This window comes from Pochonia chlamydosporia (genome assembly GCF_001653235.2).
Source record: "Pochonia chlamydosporia 170 chromosome Unknown PCv3seq00030, whole genome shotgun sequence".
Taxonomy (NCBI): Eukaryota; Fungi; Ascomycota; class Sordariomycetes; order Hypocreales; family Clavicipitaceae; genus Pochonia; species Pochonia chlamydosporia.
The window spans coordinates 124351-141993 of record NW_019154065.1 but is presented as its reverse complement, the minus strand read 5'-3'; the positions used below and the strand labels follow the sequence as shown (position 1 = coordinate 141993).

The 17643-nt window shown below is 49.6% G+C and overlaps 6 protein-coding genes across 6 annotated transcripts; 4 read left to right on the top strand and 2 right to left on the bottom strand.

Moving 5' to 3' along the window:
* Window positions 1–1256: 1256 nt before the first annotated feature.
* Window positions 1257–3293, top strand: VFPPC_17021 (glycoside hydrolase family 29 protein; the record flags this gene model as incomplete). The annotated part of the gene is made up of 4 exons (XM_018294771.1): window positions 1257–1916; window positions 1977–2106; window positions 2166–2217; window positions 2273–3293. 4 exons carry the CDS (start codon window positions 1257–1259, stop codon window positions 3291–3293), a joined length of 1863 nt encoding a protein of 620 aa, XP_018136392.1.
* A 643-nt stretch (window positions 3294–3936) lies between these two features.
* On the bottom strand, window positions 3937–6282 carry VFPPC_11915 (alpha-galactosidase C precursor; the record flags this gene model as incomplete). Its single annotated transcript, XM_018289957.1, has 3 exons — window positions 3937–5494; window positions 5548–6148; window positions 6231–6282. The coding sequence occupies 3 exons, from the start codon at window positions 6280–6282 to the stop codon at window positions 3937–3939; spliced, it is 2211 nt and encodes a 736-aa protein (XP_018136391.1).
* A 1173-nt stretch (window positions 6283–7455) lies between these two features.
* On the top strand, window positions 7456–9075 carry VFPPC_11914 (maltose permease MAL61; the record flags this gene model as incomplete). The annotated part of the gene is made up of 1 exon (XM_018289956.1): window positions 7456–9075. The coding sequence occupies one exon, from the start codon at window positions 7456–7458 to the stop codon at window positions 9073–9075; it is 1620 nt and encodes a 539-aa protein (XP_018136390.1).
* Window positions 9076–9998: 923 nt separating this feature from the next.
* On the top strand, window positions 9999–11561 carry VFPPC_11913 (fungal specific transcription factor domain-containing protein; the record flags this gene model as incomplete). Its single annotated transcript, XM_022428796.1, has 2 exons — window positions 9999–10858; window positions 10919–11561. The coding sequence occupies 2 exons, from the start codon at window positions 9999–10001 to the stop codon at window positions 11559–11561; spliced, it is 1503 nt and encodes a 500-aa protein (XP_022283936.1).
* Window positions 11562–12962: 1401 nt separating this feature from the next.
* VFPPC_11912 (3-oxoacyl-(acyl-carrier-protein) reductase) lies at window positions 12963–13856 on the top strand (the record flags this gene model as incomplete). The annotated part of the gene is made up of 2 exons (XM_018289954.1): window positions 12963–13461; window positions 13546–13856. 2 exons carry the CDS (start codon window positions 12963–12965, stop codon window positions 13854–13856), a joined length of 810 nt encoding a protein of 269 aa, XP_018136388.1.
* A 501-nt stretch (window positions 13857–14357) lies between these two features.
* VFPPC_17020 (C2H2 finger domain-containing protein) lies at window positions 14358–16774 on the bottom strand (the record flags this gene model as incomplete). The annotated part of the gene is made up of 5 exons (XM_018294770.1): window positions 14358–15301; window positions 15353–15729; window positions 15796–16118; window positions 16170–16407; window positions 16467–16774. The coding sequence occupies 5 exons, from the start codon at window positions 16772–16774 to the stop codon at window positions 14358–14360; spliced, it is 2190 nt and encodes a 729-aa protein (XP_018136387.1).
* Window positions 16775–17643: the final 869 nt, after the last annotated feature.

Here is a 17643-nt window from a genome sequence, read left to right as displayed (position 1 = left end):
CTGTTGCCACTCGCCACTCAGGTGGCAAAATTGCTTGTGTGTTACAATCAACAGAGGCACCATTATCCGACAACTATAGTCAACCATGATCTAGTTCACACCGTGTCATGTTCATGATTGTCTTAACCCGGTCTCTGGATTCAGGAATATATCGAGGTTCTCACACATGTGTCCGAGGCCCATAATGGCTCTTTCGTTCGTCTCTAGTTTAGCTGCGTCTAATTAGCAACACTATGCATATTATCTGCGCACATGAAGCTCTTCACTGTTCCGCCAATTGTGATCTCACAGGAAAGTTCCCAATAAGTTGAGCCCCTGGGCATTGCTCTCTGTTTGTCGACGGTAAAATCGCGTCGACAATACCACGGTCCCTAACATCATGGCCACCCAGGCTACGAGCCTAATCCTGGATTTGGCCCTCACAAGACGGGCCGACGTCCCTACCTTCGTCTTAAAACGCCGCCAAGGCCAGCGCTACAGTGACCCAGCCACCGATTCCCCACACTTCCCCGGATCCGCTACGTTGCTCATCCGACTTTACTTGGCTCTGTCCCTAGCGTCAACGAAGGTACCACGACAGGGTAGTGAAGGACTGTGACCCCAAACCATCCGTGCCAGTCGATGACGAACACAACTGGTGGCTCCTGGGACGTCACATAAAGAGCCACGAAAAGTAGATCCGACGGAACTATCCTATGTCTGATTTGTTTGCTGCATCGATGTAAGAGGCACGACCATTCTACGACACTGTGCGTCACGTACCGGCTTGGGAATGGTCTTAATGGACGTGGGACACTGGCCGAATTGGGTAATTCTTGCCCGTAGACGGCATTGTGACCGGCAGGCTATCTGTGCCTGCAAGCCTTCGTGGTACTAATTACCCGCGTGACCATGGAATACACTCCTGGGATCCCCCATTCAGGTCATGAGGCCCCTCCCCGCAACACATCAACGGGGTATATTCCATGCGTGGGTACTGCTGTATATGGTACCCTCAGTAGTAGCAGAATTGATCCGACGGAAGCAGACGCTCTCCAGATGAAAGATTACAGAAAGCTGTCTTGATGCAGGACTGTGCCATACAATCCTACCGTAATTTCATGGTAGACACTCATTGGAACTTGGCCGAACCTGCGATCTGTAGGTGGCACCAGCAGTTTGTCACCTTGGGCCTATAAATGGGATCGTCGATTCCATTTGCTGGCCTTCTCGTCTCATCGTCATACCTAACGATTTGGCCTTGCTTGAGAATCACAATGCGTTTGTTCAGACTCCTACCTGTGACCGTCTTGGTGGCTTGCTGTTTGGCAACCCCGCCTGTTGTCGTTCGACGTGATACACCGCTGAGGTATCGCGTCGCTCCAGACGGTAAAACTAAGATCGCACTACCCACAAAGGAGCAGCTTGATTTCCAGGACAACGAGATCGGAGCCCTTATACACTTCGAAATGGCTACGTATACGGGGAGTGAACCCTGCCCTTCGCCTCTCCCTGAGCCGTCGGTCTTCAATCCTAGTTCGATTGATACGGATCAGTGGATGGTCTCAATCGCTGCTCTAGGCGCAAAGTTTGCCACGTTGACCGCTAAACACAATTGCGGGTTCACGTTGTGGCCTAGCAAGGTCAAATTTCAGACTTCTAACAAACAGATTATTTCCTACAACTACACCGTCGAGCAGTCTCCTGTCCATGGCATGGATATTGTGAAGAGTTTTGTGGACTCCGCACGGGCGCGCAACATTGGACCTGGCCTTTACTACAGTGTGCCAAACAATAAGTTTCTGAATATACACGACCATAAGTTCGGCCCTACACCTGTGGGGCCGGGACAAGTCAGCGTTGACAGACAGGCGTACGATCAGCTTGCTATTGATCAGATGACGGAGCTGTGGACTAAATACGGGAAGTTTACGGAGGTAAAGATTTCCTGATAATCTCATTCTCACTCATTAATTAACACGCCGTGCTCTGGATAGATCTGGTTCGATGGGAGTTATCTCGACAGTCAGATTGGGGGGATTAAGAGCCTCCTAGAAGCCCATCAGTCTCAAGCGGTTGGTTTCAATGGATGCACAGCACAAGGCCGTTGCGTTATTGCAAACCCTGGTATGTATGAGATATCCTTTGACGGCCCTAGTAGGAGAGACTAATGTTTGGCGAACTAGCTCGATGGATAGGAAATGAGGACGGAAACGCGCCGGAAGAGAATTGGTCGAGGTGAGAACGTGCATTTGCTATTCCAATGCATATTAATCAACTAATTTGGTGATAGTGGCCTGGAACGCAATGGAGACAGCTCTAGCCCCCACTTCTGTCCGGCAGTGTGTGATACCACCCTGCAAGCTGGCAGGCGCTGGTTCTTTGGTAAGGGGCAGTCATTGCGATCGTTTCGAGACATGGTCGACGTCTACCACAATTCAGTGGGACGAAATTGTGTTCTGGAATTGGACGTCACCCCCGATCAGCGTGGCCTCATTCCCGATGACCACGCCGCACTTTACAAGCGCTTGGGCGATTTCATCAACTCATGCTATGGCAACCCCATCGATACGGGGGCGAAACACACAGTGCACAACAACGGCACCTATTCTATATCGTTCGAATCTCCGACATCCATAGACCGCATTGTATTGATGGAGGATCAGAGGGATGGTCAAGTGATACGTTCCTACCAAGTCCAAGCGAAGGTTGTGAGCGCAGGGGATTCTGGCGACCTGTCTACTGTCCCCTGGAGCTTGGTGTCGAATGGCACCAGTATTGGCCATAAGAAGATCGACATCTTCGAAAAGGGTGTTATCAACGTGACTGGGGTCATGATTAGCCCTACATTCGTCGATACTCCGAAATGGCGGTCGGTTTCAGTCCATCTGTGCCTTCAATCGAGTAGCGCATATTCGGAGATTCAAGCCGAGGCGTACACTTCCAAAAACGGGACAAATGTTGAGCAGACCTCGGATACTGGCGGCGGCGATAACGTCGGATGGATTCACAATGGTAACTGGCTTGGTTTTCGCCAGGTTGACTTTGGCGGCAACGGTGCTACCAGGTTTACTGTGAGGGTCGCTTCCGGTGCGAGCAGTGGTATCAAGGGCGTGATCCATGTTGCGCTGGACAGTCCAACTTCCACACCGATTTGCAGCCTCGCCGTCTCGAACACCGGTGGTTGGCAAAGCTGGAAGAGCATCTCAGCCGGCCTCAACACCGTGACTGGAGTACACGCTGTCTACTTGACATTTACGAGCGACCAGGCGGCCGACTTCGTTAATGTCAACTGGTTCAAATTTTCTCAGTGACCAGTTGGGTTCTTCCTGGACATTCGCCAAGTCATTATGGATTTGGGGTATTTGTAGACAGTGACACAGAGGCGTCCGCGAAGGTGTAGCACTCTGGTGACTTCCGGGTTATTTATTTCGATGGTCGCCACTTAGAGCCACGGTTTTCATGACATATGACCTGCTTTGCCGCTGAAATGTATCTGGAATTAAGAGCACTGTCCAGTAGGGCTTGTGGGCGTCAATAAAATTTTGCTTCTTACGCTTACGTACTCCAGCGAGTCGGACACCGAAATCCCATGCAAAATGGCATTTTCAACACCCTGCAAAAACAGCCATTTTTCTGTAAGAGGTGATGAAATTGCATCAGAATACTTCTGGTATGATTTCTAACATAATACTGGATTTATAGGTATTACCTACGAACTAGTTGTGAAGAAAGTAGCTAAAATCTTTAATTCGCACTGTATACGAAGTGGAATCTCTACATAATTCTACGTATATAAGGGCTAAAAGTTGAGTATTTTTATAAAGAAGTAGATTACAACATGAGCGGTACTTTCATTCAATTTTCGTGGTTTACCTAGGCATAAATACGAGGGAATTCTTCTAGCGGACAATCGGCACTCATTCATTGGAACAAAGGGTTAGGTCTACCCTCCGGCTAAGTTTCCTTATGCTCTAACCTTTCTAGGAACACTACCCTGCTATCATAGTCGCCCGCAAATCTATGTTGAATGCCGCCGTTCATAAGTGTTGCACCAGAAAATGTCTGATCTCCATCGATTTTGTACCTTGCTGAAGGATCTAAGCCCTGAAGCCGGAGCAACGGATAGTTGTGCACGGTTGTTGCGCGGATTTGGAAGGCAAATAGGACAGCCTGGTTCGCGTCCTCTGAAATGAAGAGAGCAGCTGGATAGTTCGAATCCGCCGGTAGGTTCAGACGCCACATATCCCCTCGGATCACGATGGGATTTATTTTCTCTGCTAGAGCAATGAGACTTGGGATTTGTGCCTTGTCTTCAGCTGGAAGAGTATCCGGGTTGAGCTCCAACCCAAAAGAGCCCCCCATCATCGCCACGTGAGCTCGGAATCTAAATGGTATAGTGCGACCCGTAAATTCGTTTGGTACTGCGGATACATGCGCGCCCATGGAGGATGCTGGATAAACTAAAGATGTGCCGAATTGGATGTGAATGCGGTCCAAAGCATCCGTGTTATCAGATGTCCAAATCTGGGGAAAGTATTGTAAAACACCAGGGTCAAAACGACCACCGCCAGACGCACATCCTTCCCAAAGAACGTGGGGAAAGCGACTGGTCAGCTCCTCAAACACGCGATATAAACCCAGCATGTACGCATGATGATTGTGAGGCGTAGGACTTTCGTGAATGCCTCGATTATTGTCCCACTTCACATAGGAGACAGGGACACTTTGGAGAATACCTGAAACTGATTCAATGATGAAGTTCTGGACCTCGGTGAGCGCCACATTCAAAACCAGTTGTTGGCGTGTCTCGGTGCGGGGGTATTGACCAGCATGCAACACCCAGTCAGGGTGCCGTTCATACAAATCCGATTTTTGGTTAACCATCTCAGGTTCGAACCAAAGACCAAATTGTAGGTTTGTCTCAGTGTTGGCAGGCTGGAGATTTGTTATGTTTTCAGCTAGTGGTTGTAGTCCGTTGGGAAATCGATCACGGTTCGCCACCCAGTCGCCGAGACCAGCCTTGTCGTCGAAACGCGGATGTTTGGCCCCGAACCAACCATCATCCAGTACAAAGAGCTTAACGCCCAGGTTGGCGGACTCTTGAGCAAGTTTGTATATGGTTTTCTCGTCGAAGTTGAAATACAGGGCTTCCCAGCTGTTGAGCAGTACCGGTCGGGGTACACTCACGAATTTACTCTTGATGAGATTCTGCCGATACAGGCGATGGAACTTGCGTGACATACACCCAACTCCGGAGGCTGAGAATACAGAGACGCATTCGGGAGATGTAAGAGACTCCCCGGGGCCAAGTGGCCAAGAGAGCTGACTAGGGTTCATTCCCATCAACGCGCGAGTTAGTCCCTGGGAGCTCTTCTCAACCTCGACGCTGAACGAGCCCGTATATACCAGAGAAAATCCCCAAGCCTCTCCCTGAGACTCTGTAGTAGTTGGTGATGTGATGGCGAGAAATGGGTTGTAGAAGTGAGAAGAGTAGCCAGCCGTACTTACGAAACTTGAGCATGGAGTTAGCACTGCTCGCATCACGTTGGGGGAATTTCTGCTCACCCTTGCGTTCCGTAGTCAACTTCGCGACGGACTCTCGCGCATTCTCGGGCCCAATCACCCTGAAGCTCGAGCATATCGTATTCGCCGGGAGGAAGGTCAACGCAGATACTAGCTAGCTTATCGACAATGATATTCTTCTCACTCTTGTTAGTAATTTTGATGCTTCGAACAATGGCATCGTGCTTGGGAAAGACAGAGTAGACTAAATCTGCAGCAACAGAGCTGCAGTTGTCGAACATGTGTATGATAAGTGTTGCAACTTCATCTTCCTTGCCGAAAGTAGATGGCAATTCCGACAAACTGGGTTTCCCCTCTAAAACCGTGTGCGACTGGTATTTGAAGTCACTTATGGTACAGCCGTCAGCCTGCATGATGCACACCGCTGGTGATCGGAAGTCACCTCTGCCCAGGTCGGGGAACTCTCGTCTAAGATGGGCCTGCGTGGACCAACCGCCGTTGTGGATGGTTTGAACGGGAGGATTTTCTGTTACCAAGCCACCGAAATGATCCAATATGACGTCGCCGGTCTCGTTGTCAATGTGAAAACGATATGAGACATTGCATCCGTTGAGTGCGAATGAATATTTATCGATGATAATGGCTAAGTGGTTTCACTGGTTAGTCACCAAAACTTGGATGTGGGCATCCAGGGGCAGCGGGGTGCGAGCGATGTCATGGCTTACGCTTAGTCGGTGAGCCATTGGCACGGCTTGGATGGACCAAAGTCAATGTCATATTGACCAGACACAACGAGCAATACAATTTCTGCAAACCAGTTTGATCTGTGCCCGACACCTTGGGGATCACTAGAAAATTTGCTACCAGGAAGTTACAAATCGGACGTCGCGGCTAATGAGCTTGCGCAGTCACAGCGTCCTTTTATGATGCTCGCTCCGACAGCCCTGCCCTGTTTACAAGTTCATTATGTCGGCGGTCGGCGGCAAAGTCTCGCGTAGCTTTAGGGTCCGGGTAGTTTCCATGGCTTGCCGCAACTGGGCCAAATGAACATGCAAAGCGTTACTCGGAGAGGAGGGGCAAAACTCATTCTGGCATTACGGGCTTTCCCCATGTGTACCAAAGGACGCATCAGGGCCAATCACGGCCTATTCCGGAGTGGCTTTGTGGCGTGGATGAGTGGCAATCGGGGTAAAATCAAGCTCATTGGCGGCTTTCAGTGGTCTGTGCCTAGTTGAACAGACTCGAATCGTGAAGTCTGGGTGGCATTCGGCTATCGCGGTGTAAATTAAAGATATCCGTCGGTTGAAGATCCCTGCAATTAACGGATATGGTTGATGTGGACAGTGTCGGCTCTGCGATGTCGTTATTTTAAGGGCGAGGTGGCAGGGGAGTGTGGCTTACCCACAAAGCGGTGCTTCGGTATTGAACAAGCGTGATTGGTACGGTTTCAAGCCTTTGCGCCACCATTTTGGGTCGGAGCACCCGACCAGACAGGCGGTTATGACCAGTTTCTCGTGTCACATCTGCGGCGCAATAAATTCGAAATAAATTGCCACAGGGTGTCATAATAATCCGGCGGCTGATATATTTACCTCTGTTGCGAGTGCTCCAGGACGCGCCCAATTGCCGAAGATTCTCTTCCACTCAACACCCTAAGGGATAGCTGCGTCTGCTCCCTCTCCGAACCAAACTATTGCATGCTCCACACCAACTACTTGGGACATAGTGGCGCCCCACGATTTCCCCGCATCTTCATGGTACGGAAGTAGTCCCGAGCTGAGTCTCAATCGGGTAAGCATCACCCCTGACCGTCGTGTCCAACACCTTTTGCGCAGCTTGCGAGCCAAGTATAAATATGCAGCAAAATTCTGCAAAGATTCTGATAAGGTAATATCTCCGCTCATCCTCGAAGCAATATACAGCTCTTCGATCGTATTGTCTTGACAGAACATGGATTCCAAGTCCCACCAACCTCCACACTCGGACGACTACGGCCGCTCCAACTTGAATCACCTGGCAGGGCGGGCTGAAGCAGCTCAGCATGCGGAGTCCATCGGTAGCGCCCTACGCAGCCACAAGCAGGCCATCTTCTGGGCAGTGATGGTTTCCATGTGTGTGATCATGGAAGGATACGACACCGCCTTGCTCGGTAACTTTTACGCATATCCGGAATTCGCAAAGAAATTCGGCGACTATGATCCGGCCAGTCAGAGTTACCAAGTTCCTGCCCGCTGGCAAGCCGGCCTAGGCAATGCAGCTGGAGTTGGCGCTTTCTTTGGAGCAATGCTCAACGGTGTACTAGTCGATCGTTTCGGGCAGAAAAAAGTCATCCTAGGCTCGTTGGTGGCGCTTACTGCATTTCTTTTTATAGTCTTTTTTGCCTCTGATGTTACCACGTTGCTTGTTGGAGAGATTTTATGCGGCCTTCCCTGGGGCATATTTGCCACTTCATCTCCTGCCTACGCTTCAGAGGTCTTACCGCTCTCACTAAGAGTCTACCTGACTAGCTGGACCAATATGTGTTTTGTCATTGGGCAGTTGATCGCCTCTGGGGTTCTTGCAGGCATGTCAACTGTCACCAATCAGTGGGCCTACCGAGTGCCATTTGCAATACAGTGGATTTGGCCTGCGTTCCTTTTGCCATGTCTCCTATTCGCGCCAGAGTCGCCTTGGTATCTTGTCCGCAAAGGTCGCATTGAGGATGCTCGGATCTCCCTCAAACGGTTGAATGAGCTAGACTCAGCTGTCATTGACTCCGAACTTTCCCTCATCATTCATACCAACAACCAAGAAGAGGAGCTTCTGAAAACAAAAAATTCGTATTGGGATTGCTTCAGAGGCGTTGATGCTCGTCGGACTGAGATCGCCTGTATGGTATTTCTGGGGCAAGTGACAACTGGGCCTTGGTTCGCCGCACAAGGAACCTACTTTTTTCAACAAGTTGGCCTAACAACCACCCAAACATATCATCTGAATATTGGTGGTAATGCACTAGGCCTCTTCTTTTGCATTGTTTCCTGGATGCTTATTATCCCAAATTTCGGCCGACGCACCATCTATCTTTCTGGAACAGCGTTGATGGCTGTCATCCTCTTGGTGATTGCCATCCTGAACGTTCGCACTAACGTCAAGTCGGTTGGGATGACGCAAGCGGTGCTGACCTTGGTTTGGACGTGTGCTTTTCAAGCCACCGTTGGTCAGATTGGCTGGGCTCTTCCAGCTGAGGTCAGTTCCACCAGGCTGCGACAGAAAACAATTGTGCTAGCCCGCAACACCTACTACATCGGCAGTGTAATCGCTTCCGTTCTCCAGCCTTACTTTATGAATCCGACGGCGTGGAATCTGAAAGGATATACTGGCTTCTTCTGGGGCGGCACCGCTTTACTCACGCTGATTTGGGCCTTCTTCCGCTTGCCTGAGACCAAGGGTCGGTCATTTGAAGAAGTCAATTTACTTTTTGCCAATCGCGTCCCCACGCGACAGTTCAAAGACTATCAAATCGATGTTTTCGATATAGCCGAGGGTGAGAAAGGTCAGGTCATCCACCTCGACAATCGGACCAAGGTGTGAACGGGACGAATGGGGACTCCTGTGAGGCCCGTTCTGCTGGGGTCGTGGATACTGTGTTACCCATCGGATAGTCAGGTGTAGTCCAGCACGGTGGGCCAGCCGGGTTTGTTGTTGGGAAGGGGGGGGTAACAGGCTGCGATATTGAGGCGCACTCGGCTGATGCCGATAACGCCACCAAATGATGGTCTCACAATCTGCCCCTGAGCATCGACTATGTAAACAGATAGCCAGCTCCTCGAGAGCTTCTAGTTCCTCTTCTCTGCAATGCAATCAATTTGTTTGTTTCCAAGCACGCTTCTGGCTGAATAAGCCCCGCCCCTTACACCTTGATTGTATTCATCAATCACGGAATACAGTAACGGCGTGCGCAATAGTAAGCAATTCGAGTACGGCACATTCGCCACCGATTAGGGCTCCTTTATAACTTATTACTCTGCACCGGCACCTTTCAATGCACCGGCTCTGTAGGAGCCGGCCATCCCCAAAACTCCTATGAGGAGCGCCAAGGTTGGTAGGCATCCGGCCAACCTAGCCCCTGTATGCAGTTGAGGAACGACACCGTCGTCACTGTGCCGAAGAACGTGGTTTGTGTCTAAATACTTGCCGTTAACGCTAAGTTGTAAAATTGGTGAGTCTTGGAGACTCGCAACAGGCACGATAATTTGAGGGATCTCCACGGATTAGCCTGCAATGCAAAGTAAGGATAAGGTAAAGTCACAATTTCTCCAAAGAAGGCGCCTCCGTCGTCTGACATTGCAAAGAGGAAGAAGACATGTGACGATGGTGACCCGCCATGCACCTGCTGTGGCCGACGGGGTGTGGATTCTATTGTCCAGGCTAGGCCGCATCCGAGGAGGCGCTGGAACGGGTTGCTGAACAACGGAGACCCAAAATCGACCGAACCGAACACTTCAGAGACAATCATGAGCCAGCAAGCTACTGCCCTACATCAACGCGTCGAAGAAGATCTGTTGTCAGCTCCTCCAGAGATAAATGCCCCGCAGTTTGATCCAATCTTAAGCAACAGGGACCTACGCGAAGCTCAGTCATATGACTGTCTACTTGAGCCTGGAGTAGTTGTTGACAGTCCACCCCTCGGAATTGGCGAGATCTCATTATCTTGCTCTACCGGGTTTGACGAACCCCGAGAGCAGTTACGTATTTATTTTAGAGCCCACGCCACAACATACGAATTCTTGGATCGAGACGAAGTGGACAACTGGCTGCGTACCTTGGAAAAAAATTTGCGATGTAATATCCCTGCCTGGTTTGGGATCGGTACAAGTAGAGCGTCTGTTGTTTTCGCAATTCTAGCCAGCGTTGTGGCGCATACAACAATCCCTCGCGATGAACCGTCCAGCAAGCGGATGTGTCTATCACCCACCCTGGCCGACAAATTGCTGGTTATTTCTCAGCGGCTTCTTCTTGCGGATAGACGGGCTCTCACTCTTGAGAAAGCTCAGGCGAGGCTAGTTCAAACCATGTACTTGTTAAGAACGTCACAACTAGACAGTGCTTGGTCGGTCTTCAGAGACACTTTGCAGGCAATCGATGCTCTGCAACTCCATTACAACTTAGACCCGACTGCAGTTGACTGCGATGAATTCCCGATGCGAAGCGCCATTATTCGCACAATTTTTACGGGATGTATTCTGGATACTTATATTTCCTCATTTTTTGGCCTGCCTCGGTACTTCAGCAACGACTACATCAGAATGATGACGGAAGATTTGACGCTCTCCTTTGGGGATCAAGACGTCTGTGGTACACAGCTGCTAGTTTTGCAACTACGGTAATGCTGCATTTATTATTTCCGAGTACTATTTCTAACCCAATTATATAGGATCAGCCAAATATTCGCCTCAACGCCCGCAGAATCGAGACATGATGGACAAAGCTCGGAGTCCCAAGGAGTTGCTACTGCTACTTCATTAATGCAGAGTGTCTATGAGTGGGACATGGACGCCTCCACGTATGTTGAGTCAATTCAGTCATCTACAGAGACTCCAGGCTATGGAAGACATACTGTAATGCTCACACTCGCGCGTGCACATGCCGTAATGCATATTAATCGCAACTTTCTCCTTAAGGGGCCAACTTGGGCGCATAAGACACAAGTGGATGATTGCATCGCCGCAGCTAAGGCTGCTTTGCAAACTGTCCACTCTCTGATACAGGAAGATTTGATCTCGCACTTGTCCTGGTGGACTCATTACATCACATTCGCTGCACTAACGGTCATATATGTCCGTGTTTTGCATGAGCGCCGGTTGGGTCAAGCATTCACGACTCATAAACTAGGCAGGGAAATGGAGACGGCTTCAGAGTGCTATGAATATCTCGCTAAGGCGACGTCGGGAAATCCTCCCAGACGGCAATATGCCATGGTTCTGAATGATTTCCATCATGCCGTATTTAGACAGTACACTTTTCGGCATGCCGTGAATTGCTCAGCAGATGAGAGTCCACGGTCAGCTCCTTATTAGTCATTAGGCAAGAATTTGAATTAGCGGGAAACTATCTGAGAGGTGTTCTATGTAACAGAAACGCGACATGAGCAGCATGGATCCGTTCAATTTGATTGGACTAGCTTTGATGATCGGATTGTCCCGGGCTGTCACGGCGAGACAGCCGAGCGCCAGTACGGACTTCATGTCGCAAAAGAGCCGCATTTTCAAACGCAATTCCCTCTGCCTGAATGCAGCCACGCTCGAAGATGTATAGAATCTTTACCAGAATCGAAATACAGCTTATATTGGCATCAAATCAGACGTAGCCAGATACGGCCTGAATTAGACGACGTAGGCGAGTCAGTTCGGGAAAGCAACCAGGCTGCACGGGAATCCCGAGGCTTTGCCAATGCTACCATTTCAGCCACCAAATATATACCGCTGGACTTAGATCTACTACACAGAATATCGTTGGGGGGTTATGGAACATATCTCCCGAACAATACAGCGCCTAATAATTGATTCCATAGCTGCTAGCGGCTCGCGAGGTCGGTGATGTTGCCTACACAGATTAATAATTCACCATCCAAAAAGCACTACTTGGATAATAACCGTCGGCAAATACGTCAACTAGCGGTGGTCAATTTTCGGGAAGTAGCCAAATCAGGAACATATATCCACTGCAGCATGAACGCCAGATACCCTACGCCAGAGGACGACAGCCGTTTCTGATACGAGAACATCCCCGAGTCGGATGGCTACACAGTGACCTGTGATTAGTCTGCGTTTCTACCGTAGGGTAATTGAATGAGGAAAGCTTCACGTGCCTTGCCGCGGGTCCCCACATAACACTCATGAAGCTCATTAGTCCCTCAACGAAATTGCATTGCCAACGCAAAGGAGGCTCCGCATCCATTCAATCCACTCATAGCCATCGCCCCAACTGTCACTACTTGACGCCCTTGGCGGAAATGTTGGAATCTTGCAATTACCCTTCCAGTTATTGTTCCCCATAGTTGCTGGTCAGTTTTGTGCCGCGCAAAAGGAGTAACGGAATCAGAAAACCAACCCACCCACCACCCCCCCTCCCCGGGGGCTATTTTTTTTTATAAGGGTACCGTATCTTTGGTCTTGTTTCGTGTTAGCATACTACCCCCGGATTCCTTATCAGCAGTAATACACAACCGCATTTGGCGAGCAACGGGTTTTCGCCACGCTATATATGGAATAGCCGCCATTTGACACCCCATCACAATAATCCAAACTGGGTTGGAGCAGCGATTTGAACTTTTGCAACACACATTTTCCCCCGTTCCTCCGTTGGCGGTGTCCATGACTGACTTCAAACCTCAAGGCTCGGCAACAGGGCAAGCCGAGCACTCAAGTTCCCCCAAGCGGCGAAGCTCCCAAGACACTAGTCTTTCAAATACACTCATTATGTCTGCACCTTCAGCTATGACCCAAACAAATGGAGCTCCTTCCAGACCTTTACGGGGAAAGGTATATGCCATCACTGGCGGTGCAAGCGGCATCGGTTTAGCTACGTCGCAAATACTCTCCCGCAAAGGCGCAACAGTGTGTATTGCAGACATTGATCCTGAAGCTATGAGGAATGCTGAGAAGTACTTCGGTGGCATTGGTGCTCCGCATATGATTACAAGAGTGGATGTTTTGAAGCGAATTCACGTTGATAACTGGATCATGTCCATTATTGACACTTACGGTCGTCTGGATGGGGCTGCTAATGTCGCGGGAGTTATTGGCAAAGGCCATGGAATTAGGTCTGTTGCAGAGTTGGAAGACGAGGAGTGGGATAAGATTATTGGTGTAAATTTGACGGGCACAATGTATTGTCTGCGGGCGGAGTTGCGGAATGTCGTTGACGGCGGTTCCATCGTCAATGTCTCGTCAATTCACGGATTAAAAGGCAAGCTGCGTGTATCGTGGATACCAGGAATCCAAAAAAAAAAAAAAAAAAAATCACCCATTTACTGGATACACCTCGCTAACTGAGCTGTAGGCTTCGCAAAACATGCCGCCTACGACGCCAGCAAACACGGCATGGTCGGTCTTACCAAAGCCGCCGCACTCGAAAACGGCGATCGTGAAATCCGCGTCAACTCGGTCGCTCCCGGCGCCATCTACACGCCGCTCATGCAAAAGAACTGGGATTTTGTAGGCAGAGCCAAAGACGCGCCGTTTGATGATCCTTCTGCGTTTAAGAGGCAAGGTACGGCGGAGGAGACAGCAAATGTTATTGTGTTCCTGCTTGGCCCGGGGAGCACGTTTGTGAGTGGCAGTGTGTACCAGGTCGATGGGGCTTGGATATAAGGGTATGTCTTGAGGGCGGACGCAAACGGATGTAAGGGTTTAGATAATGTTCCATACAGTGCACATTTACACGGAGAGGCGGCTCAAGTTTCACCACGACTGATGATTGGATTCCTATCCAGCGTGAGACACATGCCATGGGGAGGAGGCTTCGAACATCTAATCTCACTTGAGCTGACTCGGAAGCCATCAGTAAGTAGGTAGATGAATCACGCTATGACGCGCTAGGTCAATCAGCTATCGGAGTAGAAGCCTTGCGCGATATCAAGAGCTATCTAGAGGAAAGACTACAAGACAGTGCCCACCGCGGTATCTCTGAGTATTGTCTGTGCCTTTATCTGCGGACCATCTGGAAAGTCGTACTTCTACAATCGCCTACCCCCGCCCAACATTCTGAATAAACTGATCTGCTATACTCATTTACATCTAAGATCTAAACATCATGATAGTCTTGACTGCACTAAATCCGAGAGAAGGCATTGATCGGTTAGCGGCAGAGTCTCAGGAGACCGTTCCATGAACTACAATAGCATGTTTTTGCAGATGCATCTTATGAGAGAGGGTCATATCGCAGACCTGACACACTGGCCGATCATTATCTCGCAATTTTGATAAGTGTCTTCGACGGAAGTGTTTACTCAAATCTCCCGGCGTATAGAATTCTCCAATCTTGTCTTCCACACGAGGGTCGTCTCGTGGCAATGATAGCGCGGCGCCAACGCACAGAAAACACCTCCTTGGCCTCTCTTTCGGATTATCAACAAAAACAGACACAGTAGCGAGAAACAGAGGGTCGCCTTCCGAAGGCTCATGAATGTTTTCGCGTGACACCGTCGTCGATGAAATACACCGTCGTACAGTGGGCCCTTCCTCAACGCTGCAATATGCAACTATGGCTTCAATTGCGTTATCCCTGCGCTGGTACTGTCCCTCCAGAGTATCACCGACTGGAGCTGTGAGTGCCTTCACCAGCAACTTTTGAGCCGGCCGCTGAGGCCGAATTGCGTCATCCACCATTGGCTCTGCGAAGCCGATGCCTTGGAGTTGGCGTTCAATGTCATCCACAGCCTGTTCATCTGTCCAGTCATCTCGAATCTTCTGTTTCAGTTCCCTTTTCAGCTTCTGCTTTAATGATCGCAGCTCGCGCTGGATTTTCTTGTGCCGTTCAGATCTTGGGCGCAATTTGCGTAATTGGATTGTAAGCCGTCGAACATGGGGATCGGATACGACAGACGCCGTTTGCTCAGCTGTGAGGCCTGTTGGCCGCCGTTTGCTCATCGAGTGACCAATGCTGCAAGCCTGATCAATAAGCGCCTGCTGTGGCTTCTCGCGACGAATAATGGCCCATGGATCAGCACGGACAATCCGACCAAGATAGTGCTTCTGGAAAGGGACGGAGTTGGCGTGGTCAAGGGATAAGTTCCTGAGTGCCTCACTCATGTTGGCTATTACAGCAAAGTTTAGAAGTGTTCTTCAAGTTGATTTTCGGAACTCACGGCTTTGGTCAAACTCATTGGCTGCATTGTAACGCAGGCTGTACGGTATTGTTTCGTACTGAAGTCCCATGATCTCACCCACTCTTTTAATCCAGCTCGCGATCATACCATTGGTGATGGTCTTCGTAGCCGACATTTCGTACCCCGTCAATGTTTTGACAGCGCGGCGGAATATGCGGACCTCTTTTAGGTCATTTCTTAGAGGCAAAGACAACTCTCGCTCACCAGGATGTATGTCTAGCTCATCTAGTTGCCTAGGAGAGGTGAGGTGAGATGCGCGAAATGCTTGGTGCCGAAATAAAATGCCCAGCAGAAAGGCGTGGGGGCTGAGGAGCAAGGATGGATCGAACATCATCTCAGGGATGGTAAATGTTTTGCTGTTAACGTATTAGCAAGGAGAATACTAGCAAGCAATGCGGAGACAGCAGAAATAGTGCACTAACGCATCCTTAGTACCAAGGTATGACTTCGTGAACTCCAACGTGAACCGAATTAAGATCTTGTGCGGTCCGCCTTCCGGGTCTCTCGCCAAAGCCACTCGGATGTCCCCAAAGCGAAGTCGTAGGATTGACGTAGGGCGAGAGCCGGCGGGAGCCAACAGGAGAAGGAAAAGCACAGCCAGAATTCGGTGTTCTCCAAGGTCAAACGATTTCCTTGTGGTATTTAGCGTCGTCTCGATCTGTTCCTTCAAATCGTTGATAGTCATACAGCGATTGGCTCTCTTCTGGTCGCTTAGTGCGTGTTTTTTTGCAAGCTCTCGGAGAACCTAGGAAACGTTATAACCCATACGTATTGTTGGTTATTGAGAGCAACATACCTTATGCATATTGCGATTCAATTTTGTATCGAGCTTCGCACCGACAGCCCTCTCATATACAAGTCGGAAGACTTTCCAGGCTGTGCCCAACGAGCTGCTCTTTGTGGTGCCTCTCAATTTTCTACCGTCCTTGCCTGCCTTTTGGTTCAACCGCCATTCAAAGAATTTATAGAGTATGCCTACGGAGATCGACTCGAAGCACGCGTGAGGGTCACGCGATAGAACTTCATTGCAAAACCTGCGGGTGGACAGTTAAAACGTAGAGCCTGGATGAGGTGCCAAAGTAGGGCGAATTACTGCTGCCACTGCAACTCTATCGCGTCCAAGAGTATTGTACTCCCGGGGCTGTAGTCCTCGCCAACAAAAGAGCTTTCATTGAATTCTTCTATACCTCTCCTGTAATATTCAGGCGGGTGTATATTTCCACCAAAGAGTTGGATTTGATCCTCAATGTCCAAGTCATCATTGTCCTGGAGGTCAACGTCCGTCGTCTCAGTTTCCTCACCAGACAGATCCACTTCTTCCTCGTTGAAGCAGCTCTCAATCTCTGGCGAAAAATCGGAATCAGATTCGCCCGCATCAAGCGAGCGTCGATGGCGTGCCATGGTAGATCAGACTGAGAAGTTGTGATCTAGACTTCGTGAAGCTTGCGACTTGGGGAGCTCGAGTTAAACGGGAAGGGGGTTGCTGAGTTGCGGAGGGAACAAGGAGATGGTCTTGCCGCCGCAGCCGCGAGGGCGGGCTTTTAAATGTGGCCATAGTGACCATCTTTAAGTTCTTGAAAAGGGCAGCGAGTTGACAAGAGCATGTTTCTTGGAACTTGGTTCAGAGTTCCCCCAGCGCACTTAACCGCCGTGTCCAAATCCTGTCCAATGGGAGGTGAATATTTTGTGGTACCTCGCCGAACATTGACAGGCAAGGTCAACCAATGGGTCAAGCTGCACGGCTTAAAGCGGCGTTGGATCCCTGGCGAATTGCCTACCTGTTTCCGTGTCAAAAACCACCAAAATCGGTGGTGCTTTTGCCGTCTTTTTCTTAAAGCTAGTATAATTATGTTGGGCAATATTTAGGCAATAACAAGTGTTTAATTTTCACTCGCGGGAAGCTAGGTGAATTGGGCCGCTTGTCAAGATCCCTGAACAAGTTAGGGGAGTGGAAGTGCCTGAATGATGGTGACGAGCTACCCACGACAATAGCAAACAACTAAGTGAGTAAGCAGCAGTACGAGGTTTCAGGTTCTAGGCTAGAATTCATAAGTAATTGTATTTGCACTAGTACTATTTAACCGTCGCCAAGCTGCCGCACCACCAGCCTGTAATAGCTTTCAGCTAGGAGATCAGGCAATAGCTACTCCCGATTTTGTCCATTGTGTGGCCTGTAGTTCTAGTTCCACCAAAATCCTTCATTTATTTGGGGACCACACTCTTAGACATTACAAACGTGCGCTGACTTGATGCCATAGCTTACCGATGCT